This window comes from Gossypium hirsutum, chromosome A12 (genome assembly GCF_007990345.1).
Source record: "Gossypium hirsutum isolate 1008001.06 chromosome A12, Gossypium_hirsutum_v2.1, whole genome shotgun sequence".
Taxonomy (NCBI): domain Eukaryota; kingdom Viridiplantae; phylum Streptophyta; class Magnoliopsida; order Malvales; family Malvaceae; genus Gossypium; species Gossypium hirsutum.
Window position 1 is genome coordinate 7367129 of NC_053435.1, and position 19241 is coordinate 7386369.

At 29.4% G+C, this 19241-nt stretch overlaps 2 protein-coding genes across 2 annotated transcripts; one reads left to right on the forward strand and one right to left on the reverse strand.

Annotated features, from left to right (window-relative positions):
• Positions 1 to 6695: 6695 nt before the first annotated feature.
• On the reverse strand, positions 6696 to 7519 carry LOC107939152 (uncharacterized). The gene is made up of 3 exons (XM_016872438.2): positions 7366 to 7519; positions 7226 to 7291; positions 6696 to 7023 (listed from the first exon to the last, which is right to left on the reverse strand). The coding sequence occupies exons 1-3, from the start codon at positions 7411 to 7413 to the stop codon at positions 6976 to 6978; spliced, it is 162 nt and encodes a 53-aa protein (XP_016727927.1). The 5' UTR covers positions 7414 to 7519; the 3' UTR covers positions 6696 to 6975.
• Positions 7520 to 16902: 9383 nt separating this feature from the next.
• Positions 16903 to 18890, forward strand: LOC107927942 (amidophosphoribosyltransferase, chloroplastic). Its single transcript, XM_016859079.2, has one exon. It carries the CDS (start codon positions 17208 to 17210, stop codon positions 18888 to 18890), a length of 1683 nt encoding a protein of 560 aa, XP_016714568.1. The 5' UTR covers positions 16903 to 17207.
• Positions 18891 to 19241: the final 351 nt, after the last annotated feature.

The window sequence follows — 19241 nt, forward strand, 5'->3', positions numbered from 1 at the left end:
TACATATATTTTCCAATATAACATATTTATTATTCAATTTCCACATCAATATTCATTTCAATTCAAACATTCACATATATTCATAAATCAATTCAATATAATCAATATAATCAATATTCAATCCAATTCAAATAATCATCTCAAAACACCTACTACATATATATATTAAATAATAAATCCAACAATTTAAGTATTAAGTTCCGATTATAGAAATACAAACCGTAATTTCTGAACTAACTCCCGTTGACTTTGTCTTGTCCTTTCTTAGCCGAGATTTCTGGTACCACATTGACTAATAAAGCTTAAGGCTTCAAGAATCCCAATTTTCCTTTTATTTTTCTTTGCTTCCTTTCTTTCCCCTGTTTCGTCTCATTCTCTGTTTCTTTTTTCTTTCTTTTTCTTTTGTTTTACTTTATATATATAATATATAATAACAATAATAATAATAATGACTTTATTAAATATCTACTTAATATCAAATATTTATTTTACATTTGGGCACACATATATTATTACATTTGTATTTCATCCTCACCATACATTTGTCATTTTACATTTATTTATCATATAAATATATTATAATATAATTATTTATTTAATAAATATTTTTCACTAAATAATAAATATCCATTTAATATCAAATACATATATTACAAATGTATGTATTTTTTTTATTAATACATTTGTACCAAATCATTACCATACACTTGTCTTTATTTAATCTATTCATCATATAATATCAATTTAATAATAATAAATACATTAATTATTTACTTAAATAATAAGTAAATACATACATGTATTACAAATGTATGTATAATACTTATTACACATGTATTTTATTTTTGCCATGCACTTGGCACTCCTTTGGCTTATTTACTTATTTAGTCCTTTCAATTTCTTTATCCTATAATTAAACTTTCACACTTCATTCAATTTAATCCTTTTATCTAATTATCCTTTATTTAAGCTAATTTACTTCATTAAACTTTAATTAATCACTCTCTTAAATTCGTAAATATTTTTAATAAATATTTACGAATCTATTTTTCAGAAACGGAGACTCGAAAATGTACTTTTTCGATAACTGTAAAAATTCGGGTCATTACACCAAATGCATCCAATGGAAGTCTATTGTTTAGATATGGATCATTTAGTCCACAAGAACTCGCCCGATTCGGTAAACTGTTGGAGAAACCTGTTAGATTGAAGCCTAGGTGACCCAATAATGAAGATACGGCAACATAGGCTATCTTGGTAACTAATCTTAGAAGATTGATAGGAATAATATCTTGTAAAGATTAGATTAGATTTGATATGATATATCTTGTAAATCCCATAATTTAAGGGATATGATTAATCTCGTCCGTCGATGTAACTTGATTTTGACCGTCGGTTTTGGGGGAGCTCAATTATAAATAGAGAGCCTCCCCCTCATTTGTGCTAACACCATTGTATTCATTGTTTCATTATTCTTGAGAGTAATAGAATATTGAGAGTATTTACTCAAACACGTCTCGTGCATTCTTTCTGTGGCTTTTGTTGTTCTTTTGTGGTTTCTTTTGGCTTAAATTGCTTTCACTATACAAATTGGTGCCTTAGAGGAATTCTAAATCAATCCTCACTTGTGGTGTTAACGCTGACTTAGGCGAGTTTGGAATGAACAGATCACCTAAGGCCGCACGGATCGCGAGACGAAAGATCTAGCCCCGTGACACTTATACATCGTAATATCACGAAGCTTGGTCTTTTTTTTAATTCTTTAATCTTATTTATAGACACAGACCTGGCTTGATCTTCTGATCTTCCTTGATATACTCTACTTGATTTCCTTGATTTACCTAGATTTTATCTATTTACCATTGCACTCAATTCTATAAATATCACACCTTTCAGCTTACTTCAATGCACAGAAACCTTTCTTCCTCTCATTTTCCTTCTCTAAGTATTTTCTCATGGTTTCTTTTTTTAAACAAAGGAGATTTTCGATTCCTAAAAGATACGTTGCAAGTCGAATTATCTTTAAGGGGAATGTCCAATGTGTCTCAAGTTTAAAATTTCGAATACTCAATTTCTTGGTTAAAACGCCTTTTAAATTTTTGGTACTATTTTAAGATTAGACACAAGAAATTTTAGAGGAAATAGAGAAATGATTCAGACAAATAAAATCTTCAAGGAATTGAAGTGATATTGGATATGGAAATCAATTTAGAAAATTATGAATGAAAAAAGATGGAAAATGACCAAATCATAAATTTTAAAAAGTTGAACAACTAAAATACAATTTGACCAAATTGAGAAAATATGAGTTATTGATGATTATTTGACATGATAATGACTTGGAATATGAGTTCGTACAATGAAAATCACTTTGGGATTAAATTTGGAAATGATTAAAAAGTACAGGGATCAACTTGTAATTTTTTCATTTCCATCGTGGAAAGGAAATAAGTGTAATTTTTACCACCTAGGGACACATATTAGAGAGTAAATATGATTTATGAAGTTTGAATTTGATAAGTGCCATTTTTTTGTGATGAAAGTGTAATAAGAGGTAAAAAAAGGAATTAAAGTGTAAATTTTTCGTATAAGGGTATTCTAGCCATTTCATATGAAATTGTGCTGGAAATATTTTTGTTTGAGATATTATATGATTAAGTATATATTTGAGTCATTGTATTTGATTAGAATACAAATTTTAATTGGACTTTTGATTAACTTTGGCTTTAACTATTTGTAATTGAACTTTCTTCTTATCTTTTTTAGTCTCTTCTTTTGATAAAAAACTCTTTTTTTTTTGGCCTTGGGGTTGTTTTTAGAGGTCTCGATCTTCTGTACTACTTCTTAGAGGCTTTATTGAAGTTTTGCGTGAGCAAAGCAATCTATTTTTTAAGTTCATTGATCATAACAGTGTTGGTAGTGGACACTTCATTTGCTACTTGCAGTGAAATATTTATTTCATCTTTGATCTTTCTTCGCTTGGTTTCATCTAGACTCATATCACAAGTCTTTAGTGACTCTATCAATTCATCAATCTTCAAGGTTTCCAAGCCTTTAGCCTTTTTTATAACAATCACTTTAATTGAGAACCTCTCAAGCAATAACCTCAGAACTTTCCTCACCAACTTAGTATCGAAATACTCCTCTTAAAAAGAAAAATATTAATTTGAAAAGTCGTAAAGTTTAGAATAAAACTCACCAATGGTTTATGAGCCATGCGTTCTCAAGGCTTAAAATTTGGTGGTCAACATTTATATCTTGGATTGCTTGATTGTGTTGGTTCTTTCATGGATTGTTTGAAGAATTTCTCAAGCTTCTTTACCATAGTGCACTTAGAGATCCTTTTGAATTCTTGTAGATCAACACCATAAAATATGGCATATAGAGTTTTAAAATTGGCATTAGCAACACGTTCTTCCTCAATAGTCCATTTTAGTTCAAATTTAGGGACTTTTGCCGCTACAGATTCAACCATAGGGGATTGCCTACCTGTAATCACAGAGCATCATGCTCTTTCATTGATAGACATGATGTAGACCTTCATCCTTACCTTCCTTTAGGGATAATTTCCACTCTTCAACATAGGTGATAGGTAGTCGAAGATCCTTCCATTTCTAGTAATTAACAACACCAATAATCCTCATTAAATGTGTTAAACGGATAGCTCTGATGTCAATTGTTGGAGCCTAAAGTTGTTAATTACCTTGAACTGTATGTGTTGAATGGAAGTGCCTAACTATAATGGCCACTTCAGTTGCCACTACGAGAAATAAGTAAACAAGGAACACACAAGATTGTTTACATAGTTTAGTTTTCGTACGTTTTTAGAGCTTAGCTTAGTGAGTAATTTCACTATCTTTAAACCACAATACAACAAGTGAATCAAACCCTATCACTCTCCAAGTATAGAGACCCCACTTTTGTATCTAAAGACTACATCACTCATCTCTAAATTCTCACCTGAGAATTTAGACTGTAAACATAATTTGTTTACTCTTCAAACGCACTCACAAAATAAGTTCCTCAATGAACAATAAAGTGCTCTCTATGCTCTCTTATAAGTTTCTCAATATATTGATGTTTTCAAGACTTGCTAACATATTAGTGATAAATTACAATCTAAACCCTTAACAATAGCAACTACAAAATAGCAAAAATAATATACTAATAAAGTCCAATATGAAAGTGAACTAATGGAGATTCATTTTTCAAAGAATTCTTCAATGCAACCTTGATAAGTTCTCCACAATCCAAGGGGTTTTGTTGTTTGATCTGGGCCAATCCAATCTTCAAGGATAGTTGCTTTAAATGGATTGGTCTTCAAAGATGGATTTTCCATGCATTTAAAATATCAACACCATTCAAAGCTCAAAGATTTTGTTTCAATGAATTGCCAACTCCAAAATATGGCAAGTTGTTGGATTGTCGCAAGTTCGATGGAAGTGGTCACTTTTGACTGGCACTTACCAAGTCACTTCAAAAACTTGCCTCAACAAATTTGATAAGCTTTTATAGGTAATTGCAATATTAGATAGAATAATGGCCAAGAAAAAGATTGTGGTAGATAAAGATGATGATGAATTTGAATCATTTGATTCAGCTCAAGAAGACAAATATTGGGATGGTGATGACCCTGATGAGGACATTGTCTACGTGAAGTCGTTCCTTCTCAGTTACTTTGTATTTTTTGTGCAAAATGAAGTTGTTGTCATTTCATATTTATGGGTTTTTTTTTCTCTGTATAGATTTAGGTTTTGCTTGATATTGTTTAAGGCTAATTTCTTGTTTGACCCCCGACTATCTTGCTCTAAGTTAATTAATGAGTAAGTATACTTAAAAGTAAGATTTATTCACAATTTAGCCCTTAAACTATACATGTTTTTTCACTTTGGTACCTAAATTTCTTTTTGTCCCATCTTGGTACCTAAAAGCTAATAGAGTTAAAAAAAAAAGCTAGCCAATTAGAACGAGCCACATCATGATGACATGGCAAGTTGACCATCGATGTGGCATGTTGATTAGTTGACCCACTGTTGACTTACATTGATCGTCATTGACAGATCAAAAAATCATTAAAAATTATTTAAAATTAAAAAAAAGGGTAAAATTTAAAAATTTTATAAAAATTAGTAAAAAATCATTTAGAAAATTTTAAAATTAATTATAAAAATAAAAAAGTGTAAAAAATTATAAATATGATTAAAATTTGTGAAAATCATAATATTTAAAAAAAAACTGTTAAAATTATAAGAAAATTTGCGGTTTTCCTTACAGTTATCTTCTAATATTCAAATTCAATACTTGTTTTTTAAATCAAGTTTTAGTTCATTTTATTGAAAAATTTTCAATTAGAGAATGGGGCGGGCCTAATTAACTAAATAATGCATGAATCAGTCATAGTAACCCATGGACGTAGGAATGAATCTTCAGTCTCTTTATTTTAACAATATTAATAATTTTTACATTTTAAAAATATAAATATTATGATTTTTACAATTTATAATTATTTTTTAAAATTGCATAATTATTTTCAAAATAATTTAAATTATTTAATAGTTTTTACATTTTAAAAATTTAACAATTTTTATACTTTTTTACAATTTTTAAGAACTTTTACAACTTTTTAATATTTTTAAATTATTTTATATTTTTTAAAATAAATTTTAAAATGTTCTATGTAATTTTTACTAATTTTATAAAATTTTCTGAAGTTTATTAAGTTTTTTCGTTTTAAAATATTTCTTTTACAATTTTTAAATATTTTTTAATGATTTTTGGCCAATCAACCCTGGTCAACTAGCCACATCACCGTTTAACCTGCCTTGTCATTGATGACATGGCACGTTCTAATTGGCCAACTTTTAATGTTAACGACATTAGCTTTTAAGTACCGAGATAAGTAACAATGAAAAATTTAAATGTCAAAATAGAACAGAATTTTTTTTAAGTACCAAATTAAGAAAATGAGTATAATTTAAGAATTAAATTATTGCTAAAACTTTAAAAGTAGTATGTCTGGAAGAGGAATGAACAGTTCACCTTACGTTTTTATTAAAATTGGTGGGTACACATACATGACAGAATTTTGAAAACCTCATCTTTGTCATGTTGAAGCATAGAGCTTAAAAGTGCTCTTACATAGTGAGATAAAGAGATGGGCAGTTTTAGGTCTGCAACTGTTATAATAGAAGTCGATAATGGCAATAGAGCAATCACAAAATAATAAGAAAAATAAAAAACACAGATTTTATATGAAAATTCTTTTGAGAAAAAATCACGGATAGAAGAGGAGAAATTCACTAATGTTGAAAATTAGATGATAACAGAGGAGCTTCGAGTTGGAAAGCCCTATTCTAATAAATGTCAAATAGAAAAAATGTAGTTCGATATAGATTCTAATCCCCACAAATTCCTTTATTTTGTTATTATATTTATTTCTTCAATAAGAATTTGAGTTACACAACTCTAATAATAAGGTATGGGTTTTTTGATGTTTTAGAGAAGATGATTAGACCCATAACATTGTACAATACTTATCATTCAACAGCACATAGCTTGGGCTTTTTCTTTTTTTGTGTAACTAGTTAGCCAACTTGTTTGAAGCTTTTGCTAATGTGGATTTCCCTAAACTACAGAGCCGTCTTATTTGGTGCCACTGAGCATCTCTCTCCATACCAAATCATTCTACATGGATCTATCTAAAATTTTTGCCTTCTTGTTGTTCTCATGCTGTAGTGATCAACACAAAATGCTAGTCTAGGTTGGAGGATTCTGGGTGTTAACATCACCCAAAACTATAGGAAAGAAACTAAACATTGATAATGTCATTGCAAAATGAAAAATAATAAAACTTTTCAGACATTAGGTGCAGGCCAAAAATGAAGAACTGGTGGAGTTCCATTGATATACATTTATTCCTACACCAAGCTCAACTCGTGCATGCATGCGACTAACTGTGAACAAAACGCCTCTGCTTCAGCGGTGAGCCTTTGCTTGAGCTTTCTTTTGTGACTTTGCCTTTGCCTGGAGGAGTAAAATAAAGCAAATAAGTAAACAGTTCTCTTTGATTCATCTCTAAAACAAAGGCAGAAAAAAAGGAATGGCTCTTGGCAGCTAAAATGGCCTTCACCCTTTTTCCCCCTCAACGAAGAAGTAGATCAAAATTACCAGTTTCCACCAATATGAAATTACAACAAAACATACAGAAAAAGAAAATGGGAAGTACCTTGAGGTACTTGAGCTTAATGCTCCCATAAACGAGACCAAAAGAGAAAGCAGATGCACGAGCAACCTATGACAATAATAATAAATTTTCAATTACCTACATTTGATCTAACTCCCCAAAAATGCAGTAAAAGTAATTACGAGAGCGAGAGTGCTGGTGCCGGAGTAAGGTCCAGGAGGCGGCGCCATTGCTTTCCTTCGTTTTGATTCTGAGTCTGGAAAATATCAAAGCTTTGGCCTTATAATTTATAAACCTAATTCCAATTTTATCGGAGGGTAGTTTATGTTTTAGGCCATTAATTCACTTCTGCCTATGTGTTCAGCATTTTCGAGTCAAACAAGCCTTAACTTTTAGTTTTTAAAAGAAATCAAATTTTTAAACACAAATTATAAATTTGCTTCTCATTAATTAGTTATAAATTATGTTATATATTCAATTTAATTTAACATAAATTATTTTATTATATTATTCTATAATTTAATTTCAATATTTTGTTCATACCAAAATAATAGTTTGAAATCGTGGGAAAATAATCATACTTTGCAGTTAACTCATTTATTCTATTAGTTTTGAAATTTTTATTTATTTGCAAGAGTTGTGTTTTTTTTAATTTTAAAAAATGATTTATATATTTAAGTTATGTTTTTATAAATTTTTTATATTAATTGCTTTAAAAGTAATTAAAATTGATATTTTTTACATCATAGTATTTGAATGTTATTTAAAGTAACTTAATTTTTAGGGATAATATATATATATATATACTTTGCCCTCGAGAATTTGGTACTTTTAACTTTTTTGACATAATTGGTGCTTAAATTTGGAATCTGTCACCCATTTTGGTACTTGTATTGTAACAAAATGATGATATGACACTTATAAACAATAATACAACGACACATGGTAACCTTATATTATGCAATGTGACAAGCAATAAAAATATTTTAAAATATATAAATTTATTAAAAAAATTAACATCCAAAATGAATTTAGACAAATGATTGTCAAGATTTAGATGAACCTTGACGTGATGTTGTCCAAATTCATTCTAAACTTATTTTTTTTAGTGATTTGATATTTCTCTTAATTTTAAATTGATAGTTTTAGAAAAAAAATATATTTACATCCTGAACATTTATATAATGATGTTTGATTTATTCAATTAATCTGTGGAATTATTTATTACTGTTTGCCTATTTATATATGAATTTGCTAAACCGAACATGGATAATGTGGCGTATATGAAAATTAATTTTGAAATTTGAATTTAAATATTTGAAGGCTGAGGGAGTATTTTAAGTAGAACTAGCAATTTTGAACAGAATTCGAAAATTCAGTTCATTAAATTTAAAGTTGCGTTGGATTGTTTAAAAAGTAAGAGGGTTTAAATAAAATTATAAGCTTGAAAAATAAGCTTGGGCAAAAAAAAAAAAGTTTGTTTAAAAAATGTGTTAAGGCTTGAGTAAGGTTTTGTTTACATGAGATTGGCCAGAATTTGTAAAAAGAAAATTATTGTTTTGTTACAATTTTACTATTATGTTGCTATTATTTTATTGTTATTGTTTAAATATTATATAATTATTGTTTTATTGTTTATTTTGCAACTATTTTAGAGTCATTTGCTGCTTGCTAAGTTGTATCATCTTTTAATTTATTCTCAATTTGTTGGGAGATACTTATTTTAATATTTTTAATGTTTTTATGTATTATATTTTATTTTTTATATATATAAAAATTTTTAATACAGGCCAGGCTTGGACAAAAATTTAAACTTATTTTTTGAGTGGGGCCAAGATAAGGCCTATCAAACGGGTCTAAAATTTTGTTAGGACCCAACCCAACCCATGGATAGGTCTAATTAAATTTGAACTTGACCTAATTTGATTTGACTCCGAATTCGTTTAACCTAAATTCAAAACTAACTTGAATAATCTAAGCTTGAAATGACCCATATAAGTAACTAGATTTTAATTAAACATGTTAAAAAAAGTATACTTATAACTTAAAGTATTAATTTGTTTAAAGTTATAGCTTGTAAATTGTAATTGTCATTATTTTTCATAAAATATGCAATTTCAACTTATATAATGTGATATCAATAGTAAATTGCAAATGCAATAAAAATTTGATGAAATTAATATACAATCTCATTATTTGCAAGTAAAACTAACAATAAAAATGAAATAACCAAAGTACACTACATGTCTGCAGAAAAAATCATACAATAAATAAAATTATAGTGTAAACTACACCATAAGTCACTCAATTATGCTTAAGTTTCTTTTTTTAATCACTCAACTATAGAAAAAATACGAAATGATCACTCAATTAATCACATTTGTCATTTTTGGTCACCTTCCATTAATTTTCGTTAATTAGGTAATAGAAAGATGACGTGTCAAATATAAAAATTGTCATAATAACAACGGTAACATTCAATTTTTAGATATGAGTACAAAATCAAATGGATGTTAGTTGAAAGGAAGTCAAGGCAAAATAGCAAAGATTCTAAGAAATCTAATGGCATTAATGATGGAACGATCAAATGGAGTCAGATTGTAGGCTCTTTCTTTTATTAGCTCTTAAAGATGGTCCTTGTGATACGTATGACTCTAAGCAAGTTGGAAAGGCTAGTAATAAATGGAATGAGGTACTCATGAAATTTAGGTTGACCCTTGTTGTAACACTTCACTCCTAACCCGATCGCTGGGTCTGAGATATGAAGCAACTACACTTTCATTTCAAAATTCAATAAGAAAATTCATACGGGATAGTCAACATTTAATACTTCTAAAGACATCATTTATTCAAATCCAGGTCATAAGTAAGCTTATGAAAGCTCTCATGATACTTTGGAAACAATTGATGGATTAAAATGTAAAAAAATATCAAGATATGAGGTTGGTGTCACGACATTGCAGAGAGTAACTTTATGTCATGACTTCAAAAGGGTTGAGTCGCGACCATGAAGACAGTAATTTGCTATCATGACTTCAGTAGGGGAAGCATCGCAACATTGATGACAGAGGGTTTAGTGTCGCGATTTTAACAAGGGCAAGTTGTAAATTTAAGGTAGTGGATTGAGGGTCGTGACTTCAAATAGGGGAATGTTGCGACTATAGGGATAGAAGCTTAATGTTGCAACACCAATAGAAGGATGCCATTACTTTGAGGACAAATCCCCTAAATTTTTACATATTTTCCCCAAGCCTGCCAAGTATCAATCTCAAATGGTCTAAGAGACCCCAAAACTTAACACAACCTTGTAGGCATTATTTGAAATGCAAAATTACCATCCAATCAACTTGTTACCACATATCAACTAAACCTATACGCCAATGAATCATAAGACTTATAATAACAGAAGGACTTGATCAAGAATATATAACAAAGAACTAGGCATTTCCTAGCTCCATCATAACAAGGTAAAGCATAACACTTCTATACATGAGTTTGGCTGTTACTTACAAAAGACATCCTATGTACATGCCACAACATTTGACACAAAAATAAACATACTCCTATCATCTTATGGATAGTGTGGCATCTGCACCAAGCCGAATTTGAAATTTCCAATAGCTGAGGACCTACACATAAAAAAACAATGGTAAGTAAGAATTCAATGCCTAGCAAGTTCAAAATAGAATTTACTATGCTTACCTTAGTTATATGTGGCATATTAAATGCCAAGCAAACTAAAACAAAAATCTAGATAAACAAGGCATATAACATTACAAAGCAAGGTATATATATATATTCAAGTGTCAAATATCATATCCGCAACCAAAAGCATTAAGAGGCCATTCCATTTCTTATGTGATTATGTAACTCTCAATTCCTTCCAACGAGATACTCATCCATACCATGACAATTATATCTAGAGGGATTCATAACATGTCGTATCAGGTTCATTTTTCATCACTTAAAATCATATTCAATTTAACATTTCGCCAATGCAACCTTAGTAAAAACAAACTCAAACACACAGGTGGACTACACCACACCAAAATAGCTTAGAAGAGCATGAAGCAAACTACATCAAAGCACATAGTGCAAAGCCCATAATCAACAAATGCATATACATATGCAAATGCATCTTTCCACCACACCAAGGTCTTTGTAGAGATAATGCATACTCGATGATCCACAACAAATGTTGGATCCTATCATGACATAACATTGTCTCCACATTATTATAAAACCCGTAAAGAAATGTGCATGCGACCCTATTGGCATGCCAATTGTATCTTAGTCTTTCTATTAAGTTCACATAGGCATTTATCATTCATGTACAAATACACATATGTTGTGACAATCACATTTCAATTTCCATAATTCATAAGTTGTAACCGGGTATGAATCACATATGCAATTAATAACACATTAAAAGAACTTTTTCCATTCTCATAGCTATATTTCAATAGACATATCGTCTTGTGTATAAAGATTATTTTCATTTCATAGTTCAGATATCATTATTCAACTTGCCACAAGCTCATTTATATTCATTAATGCTTCATTGCCAATCATGTCAATTCTATTGTAAATTTAACATGCTTTATAACCATTGATAAAGTTAATACAAAAATAGACACAAGCATGCGTATCAAACAAGTAAGGATAATAAGTTCCATGAGAACTTACCTTTCAAAACACAAAAATAAGAAGATTTTTCGAGGCTTAATCAACAACTTCAGCCTTTCCTTTGTTTGCTTCACTTTTTTCCAATTCTTTCTCTTGGTAATTTAAATCAATTTGAAAAAGAGAGAAACTTCTTCCTTTCAACCATAGATGGCACAAGAAGTGACAAAGATGGATGATTTGTTCTCTCACCATTCACTTAGATTATATATATAATTAACTACTTAATTAAACTTAACTAACTTTAAAACATGTTTTATATATTATTTAACCTCTCTTATTGAATCTAAGTAGATATTACCATTGTCTTCCACGACCATATTAAGACAATGGTTTAATAACCATTTAGGTCCTCTAATTAATTGTTAATTGGGTCCTTAAGCATTTTCCAATTTAAAATTCAATATTGATTGAACTTTTACAATTTAATCCCTAAGTTTTAATTAACGATTTTCTTGATTTAATTACTCAATCATTCATTAATATACATTCATTCTCACTTTGTAAATCCTCCTATTATAATCTCACAAACTAGGTTTATGAAATTGGGTTCCAAAACCATATTTTTCGATAACGACTAAAATTGAGTTGTTACACTTGTGGCCATAGTTGTGCAGGCTACTACTATGCCTGAGCAGGAAGATGGTGTTGTTGGGTCAACTAGTAGGGAGATGTCTAAACAAATCCCATGACTTGTGAGGAAGGGTAAGGCTAATAGGCCTAATGTGAATATTAGTTTGGTCAGATTAGCTAGTGGAGAGACATCTAAACAGGCTTCCGACCCTGTGGATGCGGACAAGACTAATGAGCCTAATGACGCTGCAAGCAATCTCAGCTCAAAGATACTTCTTAATGCCTCTAAGCCTTTTACGTGAACTATAATTTGTCTTTTGACGATAACTTGGCAGCTAAAACCCACTTTAATCCTACCTTAGAAGGACTTATGGGGTCCTTAGATTGTACTAGTATGTTACATGTTTCATAACTTCATTATAGTATAATTAGGATGATCCATACTTTGAAGAATACATGAAAAAAAGAAATCTTGATAATTTTAATGATACCAGATGGTGATAACGAGTACATATTAAATGTTAAAAGAGGAAATAACCCAACAAATAAGGAATGTTAGAGTAATTAGATAAAACTGTATATGATGTTTATTTTTCTTGTTATTTCATTAGTAATCATATTATCGACTACTTTCTTGGACTAACATATTACATATGATTATTTACTTTCAATTTTCGTTACTATTTTAGAAAAAAAATGTTTATTGTGCTGATATTTTTTGTAGTGATTAATACATCTTTTAAAAACTATAAATTATGTAACCGTATAATTATAATATGTGATAGTATTATCAACTTTTTTTTAGATTAACATAATAAATATGATGATTTGATTTTAATTTTTATTACTTTTTTAAAAAATTATTTTTATCATAATTAATATTTTTAAAAATACATAAATATATAATTACACTTTGTTAGTTAAACACATCAAACAAATTATAATTCTTTTTACCAAAAAAAAAAAGTAAATAGTTAAAAGATAAAGAGATGTGTGGGTACATATCCATGAGAGTCCGTGCAGTTTTTAGCCATTAGTGTTTGGTCACCCAACGCTCACTTTCGAGGACAAAAGCCTCATTTTGTTTTCATCTTCTTATGGACGTGGTTTTGGAGGAAGGAAATTTCAATATTACATGCAATAAAAAAAAATCCCATTGAAAAACAATTGGTAATGAAAAAAGCATTAAATTACTGAATAGTAGTATGGGAATGAGCAGATAAAATTTTTATACAGAAAAATTAATGGAAAGAATCTGCCTAATATTTGTTCTCACACCCAAACCATTTCCATTTCCTTTTATGGGACAGATTTCCATATAAAATCTCATGTTATATAAACCATTATATTTCTTTTCCCATGCCTAAACATAAATGTTGGTAATGTAAATTGGATAATCTCTAATATAGTCTTCTTCTTATCTTTTTTGAGAATTGGGGGTTAAGGCCGAATACACGCATATCATTTGGCTCGATTTGTGTTCGTGTCTCGACACGTATTGTAATATTTTTAGTTGAAGAAAATTTTCTGTTATTTTTAAAAATTGACATTGCTATTTTATCATTTTACCTCATTCAAAAACAATATAAATAGCAACATTTCTTAGCTTGCTTGTTTTCCGTTCAAAAAAATTTTCCGACCAAGTTTTCAGCTTTAGTTTCTAGTCTACTTTTTCGAATATTTTTGAGAAGACCAATATTATTTGTATTCCATATTCTTTATTTGAGTATACAAATATTGAAATACTATGTTAACCTTAGAGGGTGACGTCCATTACATGATTACACCGATCAGACGGATTTACTTCTAAGACAATAATTCATCCACAATATAGTGATTATTTTATTTATTTACGCTCAATTTTTTATTTCGTTTTGCAGTAATATATTTTTTTAACAATGAATACAATTTAAATTATTAATTTATTATAGGTAGAAGTTAAGATTAAATTTTATAAAAGAAATAGCTAACAGATTGGTTTTTTTTAATAAATGAAAAGTTGCAAATAATAATTAAATAATCTTTAATTGATGTTTATAAAAAAAATTCTAACTTGATACCCTTATCAAATGCCTTACAATTTTAAATATGGTTGCGACACGTAGATTTATGTGATAATATTATTTTTTAAAGTTTTAATTTAACTGGTGTTACCTTTTTTTAAAAAATATTTTTATATTTTTATATATAATTTAAAATATATATAATAAAATTTAAGCTTAAAACCTTATAATTTTATTTTCTTCAAGTTTACTATTTCATTCGGCATAACATTTAGTTTTCATACAATTTTTTTATAGATTTATTACATGAAATTTTTTCACTATTCTCGTAGATATGTCATAATTTAATCTTATTTAAATATATATATAGATAATTTTAAATGAATTTATATTCTTGTGCGATATATGAGTCGGTTATATATATTAAATAATAATATATTTTATAACATTAGTTTTTTTAAATATTTTTAATAAGTTTCTTGAAAGAAATCATTAATAAACTAAAAAACTAATGTAATTACAAAATATTTAGCCATTTATATTAATGTTATTTTGTTTTAAAATATTTAATATTAAAATAATACAAAAATTCATTACGATTTAAATATTAATATTAATATATTGTAACTTAAAAATATTATTAATAATTTTTTACAAGTTACTTATTTTATATATTGTTAAATTAAAATTTTAAAATTTTAAAATAGATAATATTAGATTTTTGTAATTTTATATTTATCTTTACTCTACTTTAAAAATTGAATGTAATTAATTTGAAAAATATAAATTTAATTTAATTTTAAAATTATAAACTATTGAAATTTTAAAATAAATATTTATTAAATAAATTTATAAATTTAGTTTTATAAATATTAATTTAATTTAATATCTATCTCATATATTTATTACGAAGAAATATATAATGAATGTATGAAAAATGAGTTTTGTTATAATCCAAAATGAAAAATACCATAGTCTTATTTCATTTAACATTTTCTACTTGTATACCAAACCGTCGACGTTCATCTACTCTCCCTTCCATCATAGACAGCTTCAAAATCAAGCCGTGAAAGCCACGCCTCCAACAATTCAACTATTTCTTTACTAAATAATCTATACTACTATAGATAAATAAAGAATGTCCTTATGTAAAAAATATAAAAAAAATTTATTTCTTTATATACACATTAAAAATATATAAAAATTCAGAAAATATATAATCTAGAAAAAAAATTATAAAAAATTATAATAATAAAATTTTTAAAAAATACGATTAGTTGAAATTAATAATATTATTAAAAATATAAAAATTAAAAAAATTAAAATTTTTAAGAATATTTTTTTAGAAAATTTTAACATATATAATTTTTAATACATTAAAATCATAAAACAAAATTACATTTATTCAAATCTATAAATAAAGAATATCTTACTATTTTAAATGATGTCTTACCTAAGAAAATGTTGTTATTATTATATCATAACTAAAATTTTGAAGATTTAGAGTATATTGAATTATAGGTGATACTTACGTTGAGTTGCACTTTCATTGTGTTTTAAATTAATATTTATATTACTATATTAAATTAGATATTTTTTAAAATAGATAAAATCCAATAAATATTGAATTATTTTAAGTCATATGATATGTGAAAAAAACATTTTTACTATTATATCACAACTATATAAAACAATAAAAATATTAAAGTGCATTTTTTATTGTTAAATATAATTTATATCACATACATTATGTCCAAAGAAAGTTGACCTAACATGTATTCTCATGAAGGTTCAAACTCAAGTGGATTTTATGGTTCAATATAGGCCTACATCAACAATAATATCGATGGGAGCCGAGTTAAAATTTAATTAACTTAAATAATAAATAATGAAATAAAAACCATATTATTTTTTAAATAAAAAGATTAAATCTAAGAAGCTAATTATTAAAAAAATTATATGAGATCAGATGTTAATAATTAGTATAAATTTACCTTTGATAATTTAATGTGTCAAGTGTGGCGAAAATCAGCATTCAAAAGAGTCCAAATTTTGACTAAAAAGGTCAAAAAGACAACCCTAAAATAAGATAAGGTATTCTCGGACCGCTAGGCTGAACATAATTAGTTTTTTAGGAAAAAGAATGGAATGAAAATAATTGTGTTTTACTAAAAGTAAGGAAAAAAGTAATCCTTTTTTGACTTTTTTTTTCTTGTTTTGTATAAAGAGAAAGAAAAAGGAAGATTTGGCATTAATTTGATTTTTCACAATTGGGTTAAATTAAATTAAAATATTATTTCTTAAATTTATTGAATAAAAGCTTTTTATATACATAAAAGAAGTGAAATTTTAATTGAGGATATATTTTTTGAGAATTAAATAAATTTAATTTCATAAAAAATAAAGATATTTGTGGATGCTTATTGCGATTGGATATGAATAGAAGTAGGGTTATTGTAAATTGTAATAGAAATTTGATGGACACGGTGCATGAAAAATATGGGAAAGGTTAAGATTCTTTCCCATCCTAATTGTTGTGAGCGGAGAATATGAACAAGAGGGTCATATAAGTGTTCACGGTGAGATTAGTCAAAAAGAAAACAAAGAATCTGATGACTCAATTGAGAATCTGGTGGTGACAAACCCACTTTAATCGACGCCCGCCTCCCTTTGATTCTCCTGTATGTCCAAAGAAACCAAGAAACAGAGTCTTCTTTCTTTAAACCATCCTCTTCCTCTTCCTAAAACTGAATAGCAAATCATCCATGGCAGCCACTGTCAATCTTTCATCAACTCCCTCAAACCCCATCTCTAAACTCCCTTCTTTTTCTCTCAACTCGCCTCAAAAACCCTCCTTTTCTCTCTTTCCAAACTCCTCTTCTTTCCCTTGCAAACCCTTTTCCCATTCCCTTAAATCTCAGTTTATCACCTCCTCTAAAAACCCCATCTCTGACTTGTTTCCACCAAACAAAAGTGGCCCAGAAGGCGATATTGTCTCTTCTTTTAGTGATGATGACGATAAGCCCCGTGAAGAGTGCGGTGTTGTGGGTATCTTTGGTGACCCTGAAGCGTCTCGTCTCTGCTATTTAGCTCTCCATGCGCTTCAGCATCGCGGACAAGAAGGCGCTGGTATTGTAGCTGTGAACAATAATGTTCTTCAGACAGTTACTGGGGTTGGTTTAGTATCTGAGGTGTTTAATGAGTCTAAGCTCGACCAATTATCCGGTGAAATGGCAATTGGACATGTTAGATATTCAACTGCCGGTTCCTCCATGTTAAAAAATGTGCAGCCTTTTGTTGCTGGATACCGGTTTGGGTCTGTTGGGGTTGCACACAATGGGAACTTGGTGAACTACAGAGCTCTGAGGGCTATGCTTGAAGATAATGGTTCAATTTTCAATACTAGCTCTGATACTGAGGTGGTGCTTCATTTGATCGCTATATCAAAAGCGAGGCCTTTCCTTTTGAGGATTGTTGATGCTTGTGAGAAGCTTGAAGGGGCATATTCAATGGTGTTTGTGACTGGGGACAAGCTTGTTGCAGTGCGGGACCCATATGGATTCAGGCCTTTGGTAATGGGAAGGAGGAGTAATGGTGCTGTTGTGTTTGCCTCTGAGACTTGTGCTCTTGATTTGATTGAGGCGACGTATGAGAGAGAGGTGTACCCTGGTGAGGTACTGGTGGTGGATAAAAAAGATGGGGTTCAATCACTGTGCTTGATGCCCCACCCTGAACCAAAGCAATGCATTTTCGAGCATATCTATTTTGCACTGCCTAATTCCCTTGTTTTTGGACGGTCTGTTTATGAATCAAGACGTGTTTTCGGGGATATACTTGCGACCGAGTCTCCCGTAGACTGCGATGTCGTGATTGCAGTGCCGGATTCGGGGGTGGTGGCTGCTCTTGGTTATGCAGCCAAAGCAGGGGTACCATTTCAGCAAGGACTCATCAGGTCTCACTATGTTGGAAGAACTTTCATCGAGCCTTCGCAGAAGATTAGGGACTTTGGCGTTAAGCTCAAGCTTTCGCCGGTTCGTGGCGTCCTGGAAGGTAAGAGGGTGGTGGTGGTGGACGACTCGATCGTTAGAGGAACCACATCTTCGAAAATTGTTAGGTTAATTAAGGAAGCAGGGGCCAAGGAGATTCATATGAGGATTGCAAGCCCACCAATTATAGGTTCTTGCTATTATGGAGTGGACACACCAAGCGCCGAAGAGTTGATATCTAATAGAATGAGTGTGGAGGAGATTAGAAAGTTCATTGGATGTGATTCACTTGCATTTCTGCCATTTGATAGCCTGAAGAAGATGTTGTCTACTGATTCTCCAAAGTTTTGCTATGCTTGCTGTGGACACCATTTTTTTTTTTTGAAAAACGGGGTCGACTTGGATTTTGAAAAAAAGAATGAAAACGGGAGTCGCCACCAATCCTTTTTTGATGAGGTGTGATCGGGTCACCTCAAAAAGTGGTTGTTTTTAATAAATGATTTAATTTTATTAAAACAACGATTTTGGTCTACGAAATTCAGAAAAATGAGTTCGGGAATCGGTTACGCACGAGGAAGGATTAGCACCCTCGACACGCCCAAAATCGGTACCTTAGTTGATTACATAATGTCTTAATGTCGAAAATTGAGAATTTTGAAAATTTAAAAAAAAAATACGATCCTTATATTAAAACATAAAAAAAAATTCAGGAAAAGGGACATATTTCACGTTATCTGAGAAAAAAGAATCATATCCAGTAAGTTAGGACACAATGTCTCTAATTCCCGATATCGTTTAAAACTCGAATTTGAA

What these genes read in the sequence shown, in the direction of transcription:
- LOC107939152 (XM_016872438.2), bottom strand. Translation starts at nt 7,413, where the DNA reads ATGGCGCCGCCTCCTGGACCTTACTCCGGCACCAGCACTCTCGCTCTC. An exon ending in GCACCAGCACTCTCGCTCTC is followed by an intron (nt 7,292 to 7,365) that starts GTAATTACTTTT and finishes TTATTGTCATAG; the next exon opens with GTTGCTCGTGCATCTGCTTT. An exon ending in TTAAGCTCAAGTACCTCAAG is followed by an intron (nt 7,024 to 7,225) that starts GTACTTCCCATT and finishes TTACTCCTCCAG; the next exon opens with GCAAAGGCAAAGTCACAAAA.
- LOC107927942 (XM_016859079.2), top strand. Translation starts at nt 17,208, where the DNA reads ATGGCAGCCACTGTCAATCTTTCATCAACTCCCTCAAACCCCATCTCT.